The sequence below is a fragment of the Oryzias latipes genome, chromosome 5 (genome assembly GCF_002234675.1).
Source record: "Oryzias latipes chromosome 5, ASM223467v1".
Classification (NCBI taxonomy): domain Eukaryota; kingdom Metazoa; phylum Chordata; class Actinopteri; order Beloniformes; family Adrianichthyidae; genus Oryzias; species Oryzias latipes.
Genome location: NC_019863.2, coordinates 12442347 through 12465130, shown reverse-complemented (window position 1 = coordinate 12465130; position 22784 = coordinate 12442347). Strand labels below are relative to the sequence as shown.

Sequence of the window (22784 nt, the reverse complement as noted above, 5' to 3'; positions counted from 1 at the left end):
CAAATTGCGTTTGGTGTGAAGGGACAATTGATTTAAATTTAGTGAAAACCATAGCCTAAATGCACCTTCATAAACCTGTGTTAAGCGCATTCTTTAACACACGTCATATGCCCAGCATGTCCATAGCTTAAAGGGTTCCAACTAGCGCCTATAAGTGCTATGGAAGCTAGATAGCCAGTTTTTGTGACTTGGGTATGGGACCAGGATAAATTTATTGCAGGAAATCTGTTTTCTTTGAGAAAACATTGTACAACAGAGGCTACTGACACTCAGCACAAACCTTTAATAGTGGGTAGGCAGCTGAATGAAAGGAGGGATGGTACGCATTGAAGATAGCGGAGGTGTGAAAAGAACTTTTTGGCTGAAGGAGACTTTCTGCAATAACTGCCTGGTTTTAGTCCTCTTTGGACTAATGACCTTTCCTAAGTGCACCACTATGATGGTGGCATATGATGTAGTATTGTTAAAATTGAAAAATGAAGTAAAATAAAGTAATTTTGATTTTTTTTCTCTTTAATAGCTGAAACCTACGGAGCCCGTGTCCTGACATTAAGATATAAAAATATATCTTGTTCCCACAGATTAATATCTTGTTCCCACAGGTTATTATGTCGTTCGCACGAAATACTATTCCGTTCCCACAAGATACTATTCCGTTCCCACAAGATACTATTGCGTTCCCTCAAAATACTATTCCGTTCCCTCGAAATGATTAACTCGTGCGAACGCAATAATTATGTCGTTCGAACGCAATAATTAATCCGTTCGAACGCAATAATTATTCACGTCATAAGTCATTCACGCGGATATGCTCTTTGTACGCCGGCAAAAGCCGCTTTCAGCTGTAACTTCCGTGTCTCTGTGACCCATATTCGTTCAAAAAAGGAACATGAAAAACAAAATTGATCACTTTATTACCGTCTCAATGAATATAAGAAAAATATCACAAGATTTATGATAACTAGGCTGCTTTGTCAAACGATAGCTCCTGCTAGGCTAGCTCCGCCGCAGAGCTCTCTGTTTGATCATGTATGCCGGCATTTGGGCAACTGGCTGGTCTGTTGTCAGACAGCTGATATTGTAGTTTAGGGTCGAATAGGAATAATAATATTCAGGACTTGTCTTTTATTAACTTTAGCAGTCAGTATCTTTACATTCGAAGGCTATTAGGCTACATGCTAACTGACTAGCCGATCATTTCCTGTTATTAATTTACGTCATAGATTTACAGCAGATACCTTCACATTTCTGTCTGTGTGTGTCTCATTACATTGCATTGAAGACACGGAGGATGTTTAGAGAACAGATTTATTTATTTTAAAAAGCACAGAAGCATCCATCGTATTCACGTTCACATCATCATCTGGTACGCCCTCAGTCATCTTGCTGCAAAAGCCGCTTCCTGCCGCTACTTCCGTGTCTCTGTGAGCATTCAATAGGGGTAAAAATAAAAGCAAGAATGGTCGATCTGTTATTTTCTCGATGACAATCTGAAAAATATCATATTAAGCTGGCTGCTTCGCCGAAAGCACTTACCTTTAGCTTGTAGCATAACAACAATGGCAGTACGTCACGTTTCCCAGAATGCTTTCCTGCCAATCATTGGCCAATCACCGTGTCCCTGTGACCAAGGTCTAACAACAAGACCAATGGTTGGCCGCAAAGCATTCTGGGAAACGTGACGTACTGCCATTGTTGTTATGCTACAAGCTAAAGGTAAGTGCTTTCGGCGAAGCAGCCAGCTTAATATGATATTTTTCAGATTGTCATCGAGAAAATAACAGATCGACCATTCTTGCTTTTATTTTTACCCCTATTGAATGCTCACAGAGACACGGAAGTAGCGGCAGGAAGCGGCTTTTGCAGCAAGATGACTGAGGGCGTACCAGAGATCATCATCATGTGAATGAACGTGAATACGATGAATGCTTTGTGCTTTTTGAAATAAATAAATCTGTTCTCTAAACATCCTCCGTGTCTTCAATGCAATGTAATGAGACACACACAGAGAGAAATGTGAAGGTATCTGCTGTAAATCTATGACGTAAATTAATAACAGGATCAATGATCGGCTAGTCAGTTAGCATGATGTATCCTTATAGCCTTCGAATGTAAAGCGACTGACTGCTAAAGTTAATAAAAGACAAGTCCTGAATATTATTATTCCTGTTCGACCCTAAACTACAATATCAGCTGTCTGACAACAGACTAGCCAGTTGCCCAAATGCCGGCATACATCAAAGAGCTCTGCGGCGGCGCTAGTAGTAGCCTAGCAGGAGCTATCTTATGACAAAGCAGCCTAGTTATCATAAATCTTTTGATATTTTTCTTATATTCATTGAGACAGTAATAAAGTGATCATTTTTGTTTTTCATGTTCCTTTTTTGAACGAATATGGGTCACAGAGACACGGAAGTTACAGCTGAAAGCGGCTTTTGCCGGCGCACAGAGAGCATATCCGCGTGTATGACTTATGACGTGAATAATTACTGCGTTCGAACGGATTAATTATTGCGTTCGAACGACATAATTATTGCGTTCGCACGAGTTAATCATTTCGAGGGAACGGAATAGTATTTTGAGGGAATGGAATAGTATCTTGTGGGAACGGAATAGTATTTCGTGCGAACGACATAATAACCTGTGGGAACAAGATATTAATCTGTGGGAACAAGATATATTTTTATATCTTAATGTCAGGACACGGGCTCAGTAGAAACCAGAAGTACCTTGACATACAAAGATATTTAGCTACTATAGTGTCTTTTTTTTCTGTTGCCTTATGTATGAAACTCTTCTTTGGAGCCTACTTTTTCATCCGGAAAGAAAAGAAAAAATCAAAGTAGTAGCATTGTTTGTATCAGCTTTTGAAAATTATATGTCACTCCAACTTTACCTGATATGTTTCCAAAGAGGAGACTGTCAGGAAGTCTGAGTGGAATGGCTGGTGACAGAGAATTAAATGCTTTTCCTGTTCTAAGAAGAAAGTATGCTTTCTGAAGGGGAAAATAGTGCACAGATAAGAGGTTGTTTTGTCAGTTTTAGCAAGTGTCTGCTGAAGGGGCAACATTTAATTTGGGTCCATTTTAAGCCATGTTGTGGGTTCATCGTGTTTAGGTGGAAGAAAACTTTTTTTTTGGCAGACTAATTACTGTTTTTTTGCTGTTTTTTGTCATGTCCCAATATTAAGAAAAGATGAGGTTTAGAAATGTCAGGAAGATGTTGGTTGTTTGCACTGATACACTTACAATGCAACAGTTCAAAAGCTACAAATGGACTGGGGCAATTAAATATTATGGAGCGTAAAAATGTCCCCAGAGAAGCTGAACTTGTGGCCCTTGCTCATAAATTAAATAAATAAAAAGAATTCAAAGTGTTCCAGCTTCACAATCGTAATCTTGCCGTCCTCCATCTTGTTTGCGGACATTTTCCTTTCCGTCTCATCTTTTTCCTTCTGTCTCTTGTCTTTGAATGGAAACCTCTCAGGGCTATGTGGGCTAACGGCCGATAAGGAAATACTCCTGGTGGTTATTCTAACGGCGATGACCGCTCACTTTGTCTGTGAAGATGTCTCCGTGGATTGCAACATAGGAAAGCCTTATCTTTCAAGTGCAGGGATGTGTTTACGTCTGATACGGAAAGGTACAGGGCCACTTTAAATGTTCAATTGACATTAAAATGTGCCGACCACATAATGCCAAACACAAAGAGATGAAGGACAAAAGACCCTCAATTACTTTGGGAGGGTTCAGGCAGTCTAATTTTCTTAATGTTTGTGCTGGGTTAGACTGCAGTCTATTCAGCTTAAGCTGGTATTGATTATTGGAGTAATCACAGTCAGGGGAAATATGAAGAAGGGACAAAGATGAAAACAATTCTAAATCAGTCTTGTTTATCACATTGTTTACCTTCTCCCTTTGTGTTTGATAGTAGATCCCGGTTAAATTAACAATCCATCACATCTGCTTTACTAAAATTGCTTTCAATGTGTCAGAACAGAAAAGTGAGGAAAACCAAACCTCTTAGTTTTCAATGTTCACTCTTGGCAATACATTCTATTTTCCATTTTGTAAAAAAAAATAACGCATTGAGAAAAGAATATCTACACTCTTAAATAATTTCTGGTATTGCAGTTGTCATCCTAACAATTTTGATGGCTATTTATTTTTTACTTGAAGCATAAAAAAAACTTGTGATATAGATTTCTATCAAAACAGCTCTGATGTAATTGGAAATGAATACTATTGGTTTTGTAGCTATCCCAACGATGGCTATAAAACACGACCATTATATGGGGGGGATGGAAAATGCTGTTAAGAATAAATAAAATAAAATGCTCATTAAGAATAAAGTAAGCACATACGATTCAAAACCGAAAAGACACAATGGAGATATTGGCGGCAGTATGGAAAAACAGATAACAACATTACTAGAATGGTGGAATAAAGAAACGGAGCAACTCTAGACACTAGAGTCAGCCAGAAGGTAGAAAGTTCACTAAATAGCGAGAACAAGATCCCTTCTACTAAACAGTGTCAGCAAAATAAGGGTATACAAGGGAACAGATTCAAACTGAATAATAGCTGGAAGGCAAATGGAAGCAAGAACCATCTTCGGATATGAGGCTAGTTGATCTAAAGCCTGATTGGACATAATGAATTTAAAAATGGTAAAGATACAAATTAGAGTAACTTGTATGAGGACTTATGCTACGTTCACACTGGGCATGTGACGTATATTCAAGAATGATTGGCATATAGTGGAATGTCGCTACCCAATTTTAGCACATATACCGACAGTTGAAAGAGGCTGGGCGTGAAATGTTGAAGAGCTGAAAATTTCACAAATTTTGCTCCAAGCTTTTTCTTTCACAGCTCTTTTTTTCAATATATGAAAAACTTGGTGTCATATAATTCCACACACAAACACAAACTGCCCATTTATTTCTCAATGATCAACTTTAAAAAGGTTGTCACTTCCGCGAATTAAAAAAGACGCTATCTATACTTCACTACCAAATCCGAGTCCCTGGTTGGTCAAAGTTGAACTGGTTTAACTTTCAACACACGTTCAATGGACACAGGTTTTGTATGTAAATATGTGCATAGCGACGGATGAACACAGAAGCCCTTAATGTGCACATATGCACTTTTACATGGACTTTTCATTAAAAGCAGACGGTTAAATGTGCAATGCCAAGGCTGGTGTGAACATGGCATAATAGTTCAAATTCGGACTAATCCAGATTCTGTTACTTCAGAAATACCTGAATGCTTAGTCTCACAAATAAACAATGCATTGATGTATCACAGTGATCCCAAGACTCTTTAGTAGTAGTGTAGTGAATCGAATTACAGGTGAGTTCTGTATACAAAAAAGGGTTAATTAAGCATAACATGGCTATGAGACAACCTCAGGCCTGCCGAAATTTGTAGACTTTATCAATAACTCAATGGGTCTGTGGAAAACATCTCAAGTTAAGTTCGAAATCATTTGCATAGTTTTGCTTCAAGTGGGGTATATACTCATCAGGTGCATTGTTCAGGCTGCTGGAACACCCATTGCCAGATCATCATAGAGTGGGAACAGATAATGGTTCTGAAGTGAAGCAATCATCAACCATCCCCTCTATACGGATTAAACAGTATGCCAGAAATGAGAGTGATCACTCACAGGTCCACCTCATCAAGGTGAGGCAGAAAACGTCAGACAGTTAAAAGTACTTTGGAGTCTCACAGGCAAATGACACTCAAAGATTAGCATGACTTCGAAAGTCATTGCCTTTCTATGTTAAAGGGTGGGGAATCCTGATTATACAGTACCATACAGCTGATTCAGCTTCAACTAGACCTAAATTGTATGTTACACCACTGAACCATATCATGAGGAAAGATCATCTTTGCATCCCTACTGCATACGTTTGCACATGTTTAAGATAAAAGTGTCAAACACACATGTCTTGCTAAATTTAAAAAGGATTTATTATTTATTATTTTTATACATTACACCAGGCTTAGTATGGGCCAACTGAAAGGTTTTTGTTTCATTGCTTATAAGCAAATTAAAGGGCCTATATCATGCTATTCTTAAGCCTTTCAGAGTAAACTATATCTATCTATGTGATAATGTATTACATTTGGCACACTAAAGCACACATTTTTCAAAAAAAAATGAGTCATTTTTGCAGCTCATTTTTCTACCAGGAAGTAAGACGGCTCGATCTCTGAGGCACCGCCTTGTACTCCTTGTGGGTGTCGCCTATTTAGTGACATCAACCTAAAGTTTCTCGCCCACCAAAACGGACAACATCCGTTTTGGAGGAATGCTCGGAGATGCATGAAGGGAGCAAAATACCACTTTGGGGTTGTACACTTAAAAGTTAAAAAAAAAAAAAAAAGCTGATTTTGCATGATATAGGCCCTTTATAAAAAAGATATCTCTGATGTTTTTGTTGTTGTTTTGTAATAAAAAAATTTCAAACCAAAACAAAATTGTGATCCTAAAATCTAGGTTTGAGCCAAATCATATTGACAGTGAATTGTTGAATCCCTAGCTTCAACCATAATGTCTTCCAAGGATGGTAACAAGAACAAACATAAAAAAAAATGCAATAAAGTGGTCCTAAATAAAAGCCTGACTTTGGAAGCTCAGGACAATGTGTTGCTGAAACAAACAGAGCAGATCACCAGCTCTATAAATGGCTCAGTAATAGAATATAATCAACAATGGACCAATCCAAGATTGGCATGCTGTTTTGAACTTTTTATTATTTTTTGAATTATTCTTCAACTGTTCCATTTGCCATAGATGAAGTGGTAAAAAATAAATGCCCGGGTGGCATGGGTCCCGTCTTTGGGGGTGCTCCTGGTCCGGGGGTCTCCCCCTCTCTCCTAGTCTGGCTGGTGGGGCTGGGTAGTATCTGGTTCCCCTTATGATCACATGGTTCACTTCGGCAGTGTGCACGTATCTCCACCCCCACCTGCACGTGCAGAATGCCACACTGCTCCCTGTCTGCTTTATCCCTCCTCCTAACCCACAGTGTATTGATGGACAGATATCTTCCGCTTATCTTATTGTCAGAATTTCCCTTTTGGATGTAACATTTGTCTTTCCAGCAGATCTAGCATAAATGTTTCACATCTTAAAATCATAACGTATTCAAATTAGCAACAAAGCACTTGTATCCCCTCACTTTCTCCCTTTCTCTTTTTTTGTTACATTTTTCTTCTCCCCCCCCCCCCCACACACACACACACACCCTTTTACCCTCTCCCTCCCCTTTCATAAAATTATATATATATATATATATATATATATATATATATATATATATATATATATATATATATACTTAAAACCCAACATGTAGCAAATTAATAAAAAGAATAAAAAAAACAAAAAGGGGTTTATACAAATTTGCCCCCTGATTACCCAAAAATACACAACCTCTTTTTGTAAAAGTAAAACCTGTCCAACACAACAGGCCTTCAGCCCTCATCTGTTCACTCAGTTGTTGGAAAGAACAAGTAAAAAGAAATAAAATAAAAAAAAAATAACTTCCGTTAGTTAACCTCTGTTAATAAAATGACAGTCTTAAAAATGAAAAAAAAGTAAAGAAGCAATAAAGTATTTACATGGCTAACCCTTAAACTAGTAAACCCTCAATATCACTTCATTTTTGTGACTACAAACTGATTAAAAGATGATTTGTCAAATGGTATTCTAGAGCATTATCTTGTGTACTCCATAGAGACTGCCCAAGACAAGGGGTACACGTTGGAACCTAGTCCAATAAGACATGGCTTGATACAGGATAAGTTAAGAGAATTCTGCAACAGAACATGAAAGTTATCTCAGCAGATAGTAATCCAGAACGTGCCCTCCAAGGTTACAAAAGCAGTCATGGAGGCAGCACAGCACTGCTGTTTGGCAGCAAATACCTCTATTGATTTGAGACTATGCTTTCAAGAACCACTGTATTCCTGTTCCAATACACTGCTACCCTCGCTCAAAGCTCGAGCCCAAAAAAACAAACAAACAAACAAAAAGAGGCATCGCTTTCACAGAAAACGGCTCTTTTCCACCTCAACCATTTCGACACTCAAATCCACTGTTACTTGTTCAAACAACCTGCTGTCTGCAGCCTGACCCCTCAACCCAGCATCCAGGCTTCTTTACATGCAAAACCTCCGCTGTTTTTTTTTTTCTTTCCCTCATATTTCACTCAGGGATATCTGTGAGACAAACGTATCAACACTTCCAGCAAACAGAATTCCAAATGTGATGCTGATATTAAATATTCATGGTGGATGTGTTTATTTTATCTAACAGAAATCCTCTTGACAGTTGCTGTTTAATTATTAGATGTAATTAGCTTGTGATGAAAGTCCGGGCCAACAACAACAGACAGTTTCCAAAGTGCGGGTAATGCATTCTATTGTGTTTTTATTTTAAGAACAGTTAGAATATTAATCACAAAGTCAAATGACATGACATAACACTTTTCTTCAGAATTGAATAATTGGCCTAATATTGTTTTAAAACAGACAACGTACCTGCTTCTTCTGCCTTCACAGTAATATTGTGCCAGCCTGCAATCTCTCTGTCCAGGATTTTTCCTAATGTGATGGCCCCCGACTCCGGATCAATGTAGAAGATCATTTCCTGGTCTGTGGTTCGATCAATGGAGAACCTGTTGCAGAAAAAAAAAAAATATATTCCTTAATAACGAAGAGGGATCTTGTAAAGCATTTCTAATTTTAGTAATGCATCACATGTTTAAACACCTAATTAAACCAAAAAAAGTGAAAGTAATATTATTTCATTTACAAATTCTGCAAAAAAACAGGAGTTCTGTTCTTTTCCAATTAAAAGTAACTGCTTAGGAATTTTAAAGTTCCAACCAGATGATGTAAATCCTAATTTGTATGATTTGCTTGCCTTTTGTGACCTAGTGGAGCAACAAATTTAAATCCAGTATTATAAAAAAAACTCCAGTGGCTCAGTGTTCATTAACAAGCACACTTAGTGCCTGAAACCATAATCAGTGACTGTACTGCAAAAGACCAGGGGCCTGCAATTATTTTTGCTTTGATTGACCCTGATAGTTCTTTAGCTGTTGTTTTGGTCAGAACTTTCTTGAAAAAAAACAACAAAAAAAAACTCAATTTTGTTTTTTTCTTTTTGTGACAAAATAAAATGATTGTGATCACATTAGATGTTGTTTCTTTACCTTTACTATTTGTATTAGCTGTAGTAATTATTACCTTATTTTCTGCACTATGAGGCACACCAAGAAGCCCTAATTATTAAAAAAAAATCTGTTTAATCTGGACCGCCTTATATATGGATACATTCTGGCTATTTACTGATGTTTTGAGAGGTACTCTGTGCTCTGTCAAAATGTCAGACCGTTTATTCGATGAGTTTCAAGCAAGTTTGGGTGTTATTGTAAATTTGCTAATGTAGCTGTTTTAGTGGTATCAGTCTATTTTTTTAAATGTTGCAAACAAGGTCAGGAGTTACAGGTATTATAAAAAAATGCCAATGTTCACATTAACATATGTTTTAGTGGAATCCGTCTGTTTTTTAACGTGTTGCAAACAAGGTTGGGAGTTGCAGGTATTGTGAATATGCTAATGTGGCTGACATGTCACAAACAAGTTTTAGGCTATGTCCGAATTCCTTCACTACTCACTATAGTGCCTTCGCCATTTTTTAGTGCTGTCTGAATAAACAGTCAGGACCATAAATATTTGGATAGAGACAAATTATTTCTAAATTAGTTTTTGTACATTACCACAGTGAATTTGAAATAAAACAACTCAGATGCCATTGAAGTGCAGACTTTCAGCTTTTACTCCATGGGTTGAACAAAAAGATTGCATACAAATCTGAAATGTGGTTATGTACAGAAACTAAATTAGAAAGAATGTGTCTCTGTCCAAATATTGACAGTCCTGTCTGTACAATTCCAAAATCGAGTGTCCTAAAAATTTTCCAGAAGTCTCTGAGAAAAACCAGTGCACACCGAAGCTAGATGGGTGAATTTCTTTTAAAATCCATGGCACTTCATAGTCCCACACTATTTAGTTTTTTAATAGTTAGGGAGTAAGGTGGGAGGGGCCGGTTTAGCTCGTGCTGGTTTGCGGCGCCTTCCGTCCGTGAAACCAGGGTTCGAATCCGGGCTGCTCCCTATTCCCTTCTCTGCTGCTCTGCCGGTCCTAAACCCGGTTGGATTGAGAGGGTTGCGTCGGGAAGGGCATCCGGAATAAAAACATTGCCAGAGTTACTGTGAACACAGGTAATAAAGTCTGACTAATTGACTAATTTCTGATTCTTAATGTGCCTTAGAGTTTGTTGTGCCTTCTTCATGACAAAAGTTAAAAATAGACTATTTATCCTTTTAATCTGGTGCGCCCAATAGTCCAAAAAATATGGTAGCCTAAAGTAAACTACTAAGTATAAAACTAGAATATTAACTGTACAAAATATTAGACAAAGAAAAGTGGCTCAAATTGTTCATAAATAATAAGTACATTTCACAAACCTAATTAGCTTTGGAATGATTTGACCCTATAAACATGTGTGACAAGGGAAATAGAATAATAACATCAATGAATGTGCCCTTAACCGTTAAAAAATAAAAATACACTACATAGTGGATTCCAGAAGGACACAGAAGTGTAATTGAATTTTTTTTTTTTTAGGTATGTGGGGAATAAAAATGTTGGTGAGTCGACAAAACAGTTTCCTTATTTCTAGTTTCTCTTTCCCAAAACCTAAACACAAATACGTGCTCACAGCTGGCACTTTTACGGCCACATAAACAATAACAAGAAACCACGGGCCCCATCAGCTTTTATGGCTTTTGAGAGACATTCCTACCAGCAGTCTTTTGGTTCCTGAAGAACATTGTTTGGATGTAGATATAAAGTAAGATGACACATTTAACTGATTTAGATAAAGAAATCAACGAGTTGATCACTGTTCCATTTTTAGACTAGGAAAAGCAGAACTTCGGAAAAATGTAGATCCGTCAAAGGACTGTCGATTCCTGTTCCGACATTCTGGTAGTAGGGCCAGAATCTGACTTAAAACACATAAACATGAATCCATCCTTTTTTGTGTCAGTGCTTCCAGCTACTGCTGGTGATTTAATGGTGGGGGGGATATTTCTTGGCAGATTTGAGGGTTCATTAGGCTTTGTCTAAAGCACCAGCCAACCCCGGTATTCAGGCAAACCATAAATTCTTGTTGAGATAGTTTTTACTGATGGTAGGTATCAATATTTTAAATTAATATACTGCCACTGCACAGATCCAGTTTTTTCTTTAACTTAGTTGAGTATTGTCTGAACCATCCAAAATTCCCCCCCAAAATGTGTTCTGATGTTGTCAAATTGAAAATGTGATTGCAGCTTTAAATATTTTATATTTTAACGTGTGATCTTAGCCCGTCGGTTTTCTAACTTTTAAGTCACTGTGGTGGGAGTGTTGTCACAAATATGGCAGGAAACCAAGTGAAAACAAATAAGGCAGTAAAGCAGAACAATTTGAAGCGACATCTTCATCAAAGTCAAGCTTGAAAGCTCATACTGTAACCAGACAGTGTTTTCTATACGTACACTACTCCTTCTGCTTCCAAAACACAGGACAAAAAATACATTTTACATGTGTTGATTTTAATGGAGCTTAAATTTATTTTTTGGCCCTGAAATGTCATGTTTTTTGTATCTTTCCTTGAGTATTTTGTTAAATAATCAAAGAAGAATGTCAAAAATCACAAGATTCTTGCTTCATCATTCATATTCTTCTGCAGCTAAATTATTTGTATCAACTAAAAATGTAATTTTGACTGTCCGAGGTCACACTGTACCAAGGGTCTTTGGGTTACATGCAATTATAGTAGATGATTCTACTACTGCCTCTGTATATTTAGTATAAATAGTTGCGGCAACCCAATTGTTTTGAAAATCGTTTGCGTGGTCACGCATGTAGACTGCGGCAGTAAGGCGGCAGTCAGTCAGGCGATGACACTGTTATGAAATTGGGCGACAGCTGGTTGGCCACAGGGCGGTAGTAACCGGATTGCCGGCTGGCCGACTGGCCGGCAGCAGCCCTGATCGTAGGATGTGTAAATGTCTCTGGACGGGGTCCATATCAAGCGCCACCTGCTGCCAGCCACCTTGTAGCCTGGGTGTTTTTATAAAGTGGGCTATTCTGCACCATTGGTCACTACCAACCCAGACTTTGAGCACACATTATGATGTCAATTTACTCGCAGTGGTGCTATCATTTTTGTGCAGTATCAATGCCACACGTTTCTCATGGAGGCCAGGATTGCCAGATAGTTGTCTGTGACCATTGTCTAAGATAGCTGTTCATTGAGACTTACAGAGAACTATGGTTTTGGGACATAAACCTACAATTGATAATTGTTGTTTTGTCCAATAACCAAACCTTATGCCACAGTTGAAAAACTTCAGGGCTATTGTCAAAACCGTGGGTGATAAGAAGACCCAGAAATAGCTATAGGATTCTGGCAAAACTGTTACATCTCAAAATAAAGATCTTTTTTGCAATCCTTGTTGGGATCCTGAGAAGTTTTCTCAAGTTTAACCTAAATATCCATAAACTGTAAAGTTTCCTTTACCATATCTTCACTTCACCAACAGCAGAGGAGTTTGGGGTTCTGTGACTTGAGTCACACCAACACTCCCTTCAAATACCCAGAGGAAAGGTCAGGAAAGTGCTTAGCAGTATTAACTGTGGAAATGCTGCTAAAAAGACTCCAAGGAGTATTAAAGTACTCTGCAGAGCACCCAGCTCTTTAATCTCTTTCTGTTCAACTGCACTGTCCCTAAATGCTTTAGGTTGGTCACATAGTAGCTGTTCCTAATAAAATACCTGCCAGCAGCCTTAATGATTACAGTGCTGTCATTCTCACTGCCACAGTGATGAAGTACTCTTAAAGGGCTTGCTCTAAAGCACATCAAATCCTTCACCCCTCCAAGCTTAGGTGGTATCAGTTTGTACACAGAGCCAACAGTTTGCCTTGAAAGGCCAACACGGTAAACTGGTAGAACATTGAGAACAAACAAGTTCATGCTAAAGGAGGCTATTTAAAGTCACACTCTGATCACCTTTTGATCTATTGTAAAGCGTTCCCAGTGGTCTTTTATTCATGATTATGCTGTTTTTTTAGCCAAAATCAAAAAACTGTCCTTTTTTGTTTGGAAAGTTCCTGCAGTGCGGCAGTAGTTCATTAAAAATTCACCTCTGAGTTGTGGGTGGAATCGTTACCATCGAGTAAGCGGGCCCCCAATTTCTATCGTCTATCCGTTTACACTCTCTCCTGCTCGTTTACAGCCCCTCATACACCCAACCTAACATTAGCAGGGCAACAAAATGGTGAGGAATATTGGAACTATCCAGCTGTTCTGTTTTGAGCCAGATTCCGAAATCTATTTGGATCTAATTGTCTGCGAGTGGAAGCATCAGAATAGAGCGGAGCAGGGAGCTTGTGGCCTGTCAGTTGTAGCTTCGAAGTCACACCTACAAGCTTTTTCCAACAACTTTTTTGTCTGCTGCTGATTCAAGAAATAGTCTAATTTTCTTCACAAATGTCCCCCATCATCAGAAAAATTCAACAAGAACAAGTTAAAAACACCTGAATCACCATTTTCATCTTAGTTGGTCTTTCAGATTGTCAAAAGTTGCTAAGCTTTGATTATATCACTCCTAGATCCTGATCTTCAGCAGATGTCTTCTGCTTTGCACCTCTTACACCAACAAATATGCAGTTAATTGCACAAAAGCAACCCTGAATATTTAATATTAAAACCTCCCAGATTGCAAATGATAACCAACTGCAACAATTCAACATCTGCAAATGAATTCCTCCAAAACTAAATAAATGTTGCCAGATTTTGGGGAAGACATAGAAATCTTGCCCTCTTCAGATTGCAGAAGACATGGCCAAGGAGGGCAGTTACTTCCTGTTCCTGTGAATACGCATCTCTGAATGATTATACAGCTTCTCTTCAACTACAGAGAGGGAATAGAGCTCTGAATGTGCTCAAAGGTTCAGCGTAGCTGCTCTGAATTGCGCTTTCAGATGGTCCAGTGGATTCAAGAAGGACAAATACACAATTGTGTAAGTCACTGAGCTTTTTCACTGCCTTGGTTTCTGCTCCTGCGCAGCACTTTCTTCAGATGCAACATGACAAACTCACCGATGTACCCCTTTCTCCACGGCATATAATAGCATTTATACAGAGGCACAAAATTAATTGTCTGAAAGGGGTGAGAAGTGGAGCAACCTTTCAGGGTGCTGTGACACTCTACACACGATGAGCGTGACACTTTCTTTCAGATTAGTTTCACATGAACATTAGAATTGTGTCTTGTGTAAACAAGAAACCACTACTTCTGTGATTGTTGTTGTTCTGTTCAATGTCAGTTTACCTGCTATGAATATTTCAGAGCAAAATATTAATTGTAGAAAGACTGGAAACATAATCCTTTACCTCTATTCATAGCTTAACCCTTTAACATCAGTTACATCTAAATAACACAAACTCTTCAACCATCCCCGAATTGCTTCCCTACACCTACGGCTTTTGCCTATCCCTAAATTTATCCCCCTAAGTGAGGGGATATGGAAAAACAGAATCTTCAAATTTGGACGTTAATAACGCTGGATGATGTCATCAATAGATGTCGGTCATTTCCATTAGTGCGTAGCTGTCAACGCTTGAAAAATACATAACAATATTTGCCTGACTTTAAAAAGTTTCGCAGAATCAAAAACATAATACTTACATTGAAATGTAAACTTCTGTGCTTCAGAGCACACCCATGTGAAGAAATGTGTTTCTCCTCTACGTCACAAGTGCGATGCGGATCACCCTACTGGCGGAGGCATACTCAGCCCTAAGTTGCTATGGATCCTCTAAGGAGCCAGAAGGGTAAGGGAGCTATTCGGTTTCCATAAACATATCCTAAATCTTTGACTGTTCATGTGGAAAATGTGGATTAGCTGATTCTGACACAGAGAAAGCAGCTTTTCATATCAGTTTAGCACCGATATACAAGACATTACATAACGTAAATTGTTGCACAATGGCGCAGGGCCGCTTTTTTCTGTGATAGAATCAGTTGATTTACATTAATTGTAAAAGCACTTCATTGGTGTACGCACTGTGTTGCATGTCAGCACAAGGCTATTTGTCTCCACTTCAGAATCTGCCGGAATTACTTTAATGGCATAAACGGAACAGTTAAGGTAGTCCAAACACTGGAACTTAAGCTCTAATGTCAAAAGGGTTAAATAAAACATCAGTCTTCATAGAAGACCACAGCAATCCTTATTTCCCTGCCAACGTTCCCTTCTTTCTTCTTCTTTTTTGCAAATTTAGCCACACACGCCAAGACAAACACACATTTCCATGTGTGTTTAAGCCTGTTTTCCCCAGACAGCTTTGGCTACCGACTGCCAAGGGAGGAGGGAACGACAACACTGACATTTGTGTTGTGCTTTATTACACCTGCAACTCTAGTCTCCTGCATTTTGCCTCATGCATTTTTAATCAAAGTAGTTTATCCAGGCCCAGCATGTGCTTGTGTTTACTTTGTCTGTAGCACCATCAGGAAAATTACATATTCTGATGTCAGACAGGGGTAATGGAATCTGTAGCTATATTAAAAGTAAATGAGTGGTTTTATATCCAAATATTTAAATGTTAAAGTATTTACAATGACAAAACTGTTTGACCCTGAAAAATGTGTATAGCTTTTAGAAAAATAAAATTTCTTTCACATGTTGCTAATGTGCTTCTGTCACAAAAGGAACTTAAAATAGATAAAACATAAAAAAAATGCTTCAAGAGGACCGCATTACAAGTTTTTGCATTGTAGTATCAGTTTTAAGCCCTATCTGAAACTTTATCTGATTAGTATTTGAACAAAAAAGTGAAAAAAGATGAATAGATTTCACAGGTAATAGTTTTTTGATGAATAAAACAGCTTGGGTGGCAAATGAGGACATAAATGCTGATAACTGATAAAGTATCTGAAGTATTAGACGCATTATTTTAAGTAAAACTGCATGAATTAAAAGTTTTATGAACACAAAGTAACACTCTTTTGGTAAAGTCAATTTGGGTAAGTGTTTCCGTCATTTATGTTTTTGATAGATAACTGTTTGAAATAAAGAATCTTTGCTTTTAACAAATCAAAAGCAACTGTTAAACATTTGCCCAAACCTGAAAATTATAACAAAATGTTGAATGCTAAATATGTAAAGCGATTGTCATGATGTAGATGACAGATCCAAAGAAATTGCAACTGTATCTGATAAAATCAAAAAAGCCTTATTTAAGTTTTACATTGTTAAACAGAAAACTAAATTGTTTTATTCCCTTTAATCGAATGAGGTCATGCATACCTAATGGGTTTATTCTTCACATCTGGATCCCTGGCAGTGACGACGCCAACCAGCGCTCCGACTTTGGCATCCTCCTGGACTTCCATGGTTGTGCCATCTGCTGGTTGAAAGATAGGCGGCTCGTCTACGTCTGACACGCTCACACGCACGATAGTTTGGTCCCGAAAAGAGCCAAGGTCAACAAAGCGAGGATCGACGTGCTTGTTCACGGCCTCTACCACAACATTGTGTGTCCTTTTGCTCTCAAAGTCCAGTTGCTGGGGAAAAAAAAAAACAAGACAAAAAATACACAGTAATGAAAGACCGTTTTGTAGGAGTAACATTTTATAAAATTACTCGATGAATTGATTCCTGCAATCCAACAGCACTAACCTGTCTGGGGAAAGCTGTTAATCGAATTGACATATAGCATTATAAGTTTGTTCAAAATGAAATGAATAGATTATTTCAATATTGGAAGATACCATTTGTATTGAGCGAAGGTAGGTAGAACATGAAACGTGCCTGATTATTGCTTTACGTGAGGATTTTCACAGATGTATCACAAATTAACCACATTAAAACCACAAAAGAAGTATGAAAAACCACGCAAATAACACGTAAATCAGCTTAGAACATGAACCGTGTGTGATTATTTCGCTGTTTATATGCAATTCATTAGTGATTCGTTCGTCAATTATGTAATTTTAACATGATATGTGCGCCGTAGATGAAAGTTAAACATCAGTTGTTCATGCATTAAAAGTCCAGTAGACAAATTGTGGAGTGGTCATGGAAAGCTACAAATTTGCGTATGCATCTCGCAAAAATCCTGCACAATTGTGTACGAGTTACGTAAAGATTTGCGTATAAATTACGTTAACTACTTGTAAACTGCGTAATTCTCAACCGACCAAAAATGTAAAGCACCTCAAGTAACAACCCGAATGACTAACGCACGAAACACTTCAGAATTCCAAACATCATGCATGTATCACAACAGAACAAATCTTCATAAATAGAAAATACGCAAAACGGATGTGGTCGCTGTGTGACATGGGCTTTATCTCTGAGTCATACTGGTAGAATTTTTGGCTAAAGGTGTCCTGGATCGATTTTAGTTAAGTAAATCGGATTGTTTAAAATGAACCAATGTCAACCATGAACCGTATCATCAACCACAAATTACTATATGAATCGAATAGTTGTTAAAAGAAATCGTTCCAGTCCTAATTTTAACACATCAGTAGCAAGAGAATGTTTCATTCTTAATTATTAAGAGTACAATTCAATCCACTAATGTTTTTCACAGGGTGACTGCAAGTGAAACCAGCAACTTCACCGCAATCAAACTAACTTTGCTCCTTGACCACAGCAGCCACCCCAACACACACAGTCTGCAGAAAACCTGTCAGAAAAGTGATCTCCCTCTTTACCTTGAAAACCTTTAATATCCATGCTGCTCATTGCTGACAACTTGCTGCCTAAATACTTAGACAATTCCAACACAACAGTGGCAGCAAGGTGAAATTTAATTACCACTGACAAGTAAGAGTGATCATTAGTGCCACATTGTTGACAGCATCCAGACTGAACTCATGTCACTTTCAAAAATCTCCTCTTTTTGTGAATTAAGTGATATGTTGCTGCACCAGCACTTAAAACTTCAGTTCAAATATTGATAGGCAAAAAAATAAAATAATAAATTTGCTCCCTAAAGTTAATAATTCATTGAACAGCAGTCATCTCTCTCTAAATCTGTCGTCTTGAAAGGGAGCATGATCATTCAGTTACCGATTTCTGCTCAACTGGATTCCAATTACTTTTACTTGCTCAAGGTGCCAGAGACTCAAGCCTGTGACAAGGCAGTGTGAAATTGTTCTTACAAAATATGTACAAGATTCAATAAATACTTTACCGAGACGTGCACAACATCCCTTCAGAAAGAGGGACACTCAGAGGTTTTTTCATCCTATTTTTCTCTTTCACTCTCAGTAATGGAGAAGAAAAGATTTTTTTTCTTGAAAATCCTGAAAATCTGAACGTCATTAACTTTTTAATGGAAAACAACCATATTGTAGCACAACTTTACTTTTCCTTTTCTCTGTCAGTGTAGTAAGACAAAGCCTTGTGAAACATGTTGTTTAATTCTGAAAAGGTTCTCGTCTCTTTCTTGTTGTAGGTCTCATTTTGATTTTTTTGGAGTTAAAGTTTTTTTGCATAGTTTGGCCAGGGGTGTGAATAACGGTGTATTCAGACTGGACATAATTGGTTGTCTTAAAGTGAACCAGAGTTCATTTCCATCGATGATTTGGAACAAATTTTCAGTTTGACTACACCCACTGGTCTGGGACCAGGGACCGCTCTTTGACCCATCTTTCGAGGTGGTCATGGTTTTGTTTCCAATCGGACTGAGCTCGGAGCGGAACAACTCAATCAAAACGGCCACTGTAGCTAGGCATTGTGCAATGTAAACAGAGGAACGGAGAGCATGTCCTTTATTCTATGGTTATCTGAATAAATGTACATTCCTCCTATGTTTCATGAAGCTAAATAAGCATCTTAATGTTACGCTGGTGAAGCGTCAAGTGAGTCTAATATTGTCATCTATTCCGTTATTATGATTTGCCTTTCAAGATAAAACGTCCATTCTTGTTATCATATTTTGTTTAATAACTTTCTCCCAAAAGTGTGACTTATATGTGATTTTTTTTTTCCTTATGATGCATTTTTTGGCTGTGGCGGCGTATACTCAGGAGCAACTTATAGTCCGAAAAATATGTCAATCAGAAAACAGTAACACCAACGTCTTAAATGTTTTTGTACCTTCTTGATGGCGACAACTGCCTCCTGCGTCTCCACGTCTGTAGTAACCTTGAAGAGTTCCCCTCCTTCTCTTATCAGATAACTCATGTCTGTGTTCTCTCCCATATCTGCATCTGTTGCAATGACGCGTCCAACCGGTGTCCCTACAGCAGCTCCCTCTGACACTGAAAACTGGTACATCTCTGGCAAAGACAGAAAGCCGCCAGAGGGAGAAAAGCATAGATATTTCAACCAAGGTGCATAAATGAAGTTGTAGAAAGCGTCAGCATGAAGGATGGGAGATAAAAGTCTCACAGGAGGGGGGGGTGAAAGATGTGAAGAGTGCGGTGTGCAGAAAAAAGATGATGGTATGGAAGAAATGCAGAAACTACAAGCAAAGAATATAATCAAAAAGGAGTGAAAGGCAAAAAAGTTGGGACTGAGATTGACAAATATATGTTATGCTTTCCTTAATTACATCCACTTTCACAAAAGGCACATTTTATATTTATACTTGAACAAAGTTTACACAGCTCTATGTACAGGTATATTATATTGCATCTCCCCTAATGGAAACTGTTAAAGGCTGTGCCACGTACATTTTGCACAATTCCACTTGTGATATTTTGGTCTTTCATGATAAAGAACATGCGTGATATTCATGAGTGTTTCTTGCATTCATCATTCGGCCATGTGCAGATGTCCTTCAAGGGTTTCAGCCAATGTGTCTTTACGAGAATTCAGATTTGAGCTGTTCAAACTTTTTGGTCGGTTGAGAATTACCCAGTTTACGCGTATTTTACGAAGTTCAAAAGCAATTTTTACATAAATCTTACGCAATTGTGCATGATTTTTGCGACATGCATACGCAAATGTGCGGCATTCCATGACCGTTCCATGTTTTTCTAGCAGACTTTTCACGCATGTACCACTAATGCATAACTTTTATATCACCCATACGGGACACATATAGCGTTAAAATCAGGCAATTGACATACACATCACAAATGAATTGCATCTAAACAGCGCAATAATCACACGCGGTTCATATTCTACGCTGATATACGTGTTCTTTTTTTGTACTTCTTTTTTAAAATCTCACATAAAAGCCACAACGTTTCTCACTTTTTCAACGTATATTCATGTAGGACACGTGCAATCTGTGCAATCTGCGCAAAATAGTAGTGGCGTAGTAAAAGTGAAGTGGCTGTGTGACACAGCCTTATGGACGCTTAAAACATATGATCAAAATGTAAACCATCTAAACAAATCTCTTTCTATAAACTTTCTATAAAAAAATTATGCAACACATTCATAAAATCTGCCACATTTTATTATGGATTAGAGTTAAATTTAATAAACATAATCACTTCTGAAGGAATAATTTTATTCAATCACTGAAATTGTCAATCTCCTGTAAAAGAGATTTATGAAACTTTTTTATAGTTGATCATTTTAACTAGGTAAAAGTGATTTATTGAGAGGAAAAGCAAGATTCAAGTCTCTTATTTAACTGTGAAATAAAGGCTCATTGAAGAGCAGATATTCGATAAACATGTTTGGTTGTTCTTGGAAGCTTTTGGCTGCATGTTTATTAGCACACGAATATGATTCCAGAAAGACAAAAAAAGTCACTATTCTAAAAGTATTAAGCCAATCTCCAGTCTTGTTTTAATGAGTTTTGTAATTTTAGGGGCTTGATCTAAAAATGTCTGTAAAGCATACGCACACTGAAAGCACCGCAAGAGCCATTAAGCCAAACACCAACGGCCTGTGATAAACGTAAAGTACAATCAGTTGTATTGATTCAGTTTTTTATGAGCCTTGCCTAAAAAATAATGATCAAATACGCTGCGTAAAGCATCAATTCTCCTTATTTGATAGTCTACTTTGTTATGGACTGCTGGACTGAATGGCTCATAAATTTAAGCAATTTTCTTAGACTAAATGCAGATCATTCACGGCCCTGCCTGCCTGTTGCTGTCAGCGGCCTGCAGGTTTGCAAGATATACTGTGCATATTTTATCAAGCACTTTTTTTAATTTTATGTCTAGAAAAAAGTCTCGTGGACTTTTCCAACTCCGTTCTCTTTCTCCACCTACATCACAATCTTCTTTTGATTCTGAGGGAAGAAAATGTGCAGGACACACTCACTCTGTGGGAAGCGTGGTGGGTTGTCATTAACGTCTGTGATCACTATGGTCACCGTAGTGGAGCCGGAGAGACCACCCATTTGTCCTGCCATGTCTGTTGCCTTGACGACCAACTCATAACGATCCTGTGTCTCACGGTCCAAATCTGCCACTGCTGTCATGATGATTCCTAATGATTTAGAGATGAAGAAGAGTTTGCAGGAGTGGGACGGAAAAAAGGATGAAAAATAGTTTCAAAATGAGGCCACTAGAAACGGTTACAACCTCTTACTGCTTATGCAATAACAGCTTGTGTTATACCTTTCAGTAGGAATATTAGCCTCAACAAATCACTGTAATATGGAGGCATAAGTGCAAAATGCCGTCTTTCTACTCTTCACACACGCTGGGAGGAAAGGACTGTGTCATAGTTAGCCCTCTGCACACACACACCATTTATGACTCAGTTGTATTAAAATGAATAAAATATGGGGGCAGAATGAAAGCATGCCACAGCTGCCCTGAACAGCATTATAACTCTTCCATGGTGGCAGGACTGCACTCCTGCCTAAGAGGCTGATAACTAGAACGCATGCAAGGGACGTAAAGTACATTATAGAATATTGAAAGATTTGGTAAATACCCACACAATCACACTCTGTGTGTGTGTAGTTCCAACATTCTTCCACATTGAATGTTTCCTCGAATCACAGGCTGACTGATTTAGGATTTTTCTATCATTTAAATAAGCTAGTCTAAACATTTAAATTAGTCACTTTCAGCTAAGTAATGTGAGTTATTTTTAGGAACGAACCAACGACAAGCCATTTTTGCCACTTTCACTCTGTGAGCTTTCTCTTTCAACAATTTTAAAAAGAAAGTAGAAAATATTATACATTATATGTATATATAATTTTTTTTTGCAGAGGGAAGAGTGAGGGAAAAAGTGTGAAGAATAAAAAAGGGGGAGGTAAAAGAAAAAAAAAGAGAGAGGGAGAAAGGAGGGGGATACGGGTGCCAAGCTGCTAATTTAAGTAGGTTATGATTTTAAGCTTCACAAAGTTTATTCTAGATCTGCTAAAAAGAAAAAATGTTACATCCAAGAGGGAAATTCTGACACTAAGATAAGCAGAAGATATCTGATGGGTCCATAGGAGCGAGTCATAAAACAGACAAAATCACTAAAAAAAAACCATACAATTTGTAATCCGTCACCAAACACAGTCGTGTAAAAAAACAAAAATAGTAAAAAAATAAAAAATAAAGTGATGTCCTTTGTTTTTTTCATGTGACTGTCCGGAAGTTTATGTGTGCTGGGTACTTAAAGACCCACTCCGATGGAATTTATGTTTTTGGTGTTTATAATTTGGTCCTGTGGCATTTTTCTCATGGTGGAAAAAAATAAGCTTAAATTGCATT

The 22784-nt window shown here is 37.9% G+C and overlaps 1 protein-coding gene across 1 annotated transcript in view; it reads right to left on the bottom strand.

Moving 5' to 3' along the window:
- The window catches only part of cdh22 (cadherin 22), a 219525-nt gene that overhangs the window by 51854 nt on the left and 144887 nt on the right, over positions 1–22784 (bottom strand). The window contains exons 6-9 of the mRNA XM_004068783.4: positions 21388–21555; positions 19255–19436; positions 16450–16706; positions 8556–8692 (exon numbers count right to left, since the gene is read on the bottom strand). Of these exons, the coding sequence (XP_004068831.1) occupies positions 8556–8692; positions 16450–16706; positions 19255–19436; positions 21388–21555 (744 nt within the window). The remainder of the gene's footprint in view (positions 1–8555; positions 8693–16449; positions 16707–19254; positions 19437–21387; positions 21556–22784) is intronic.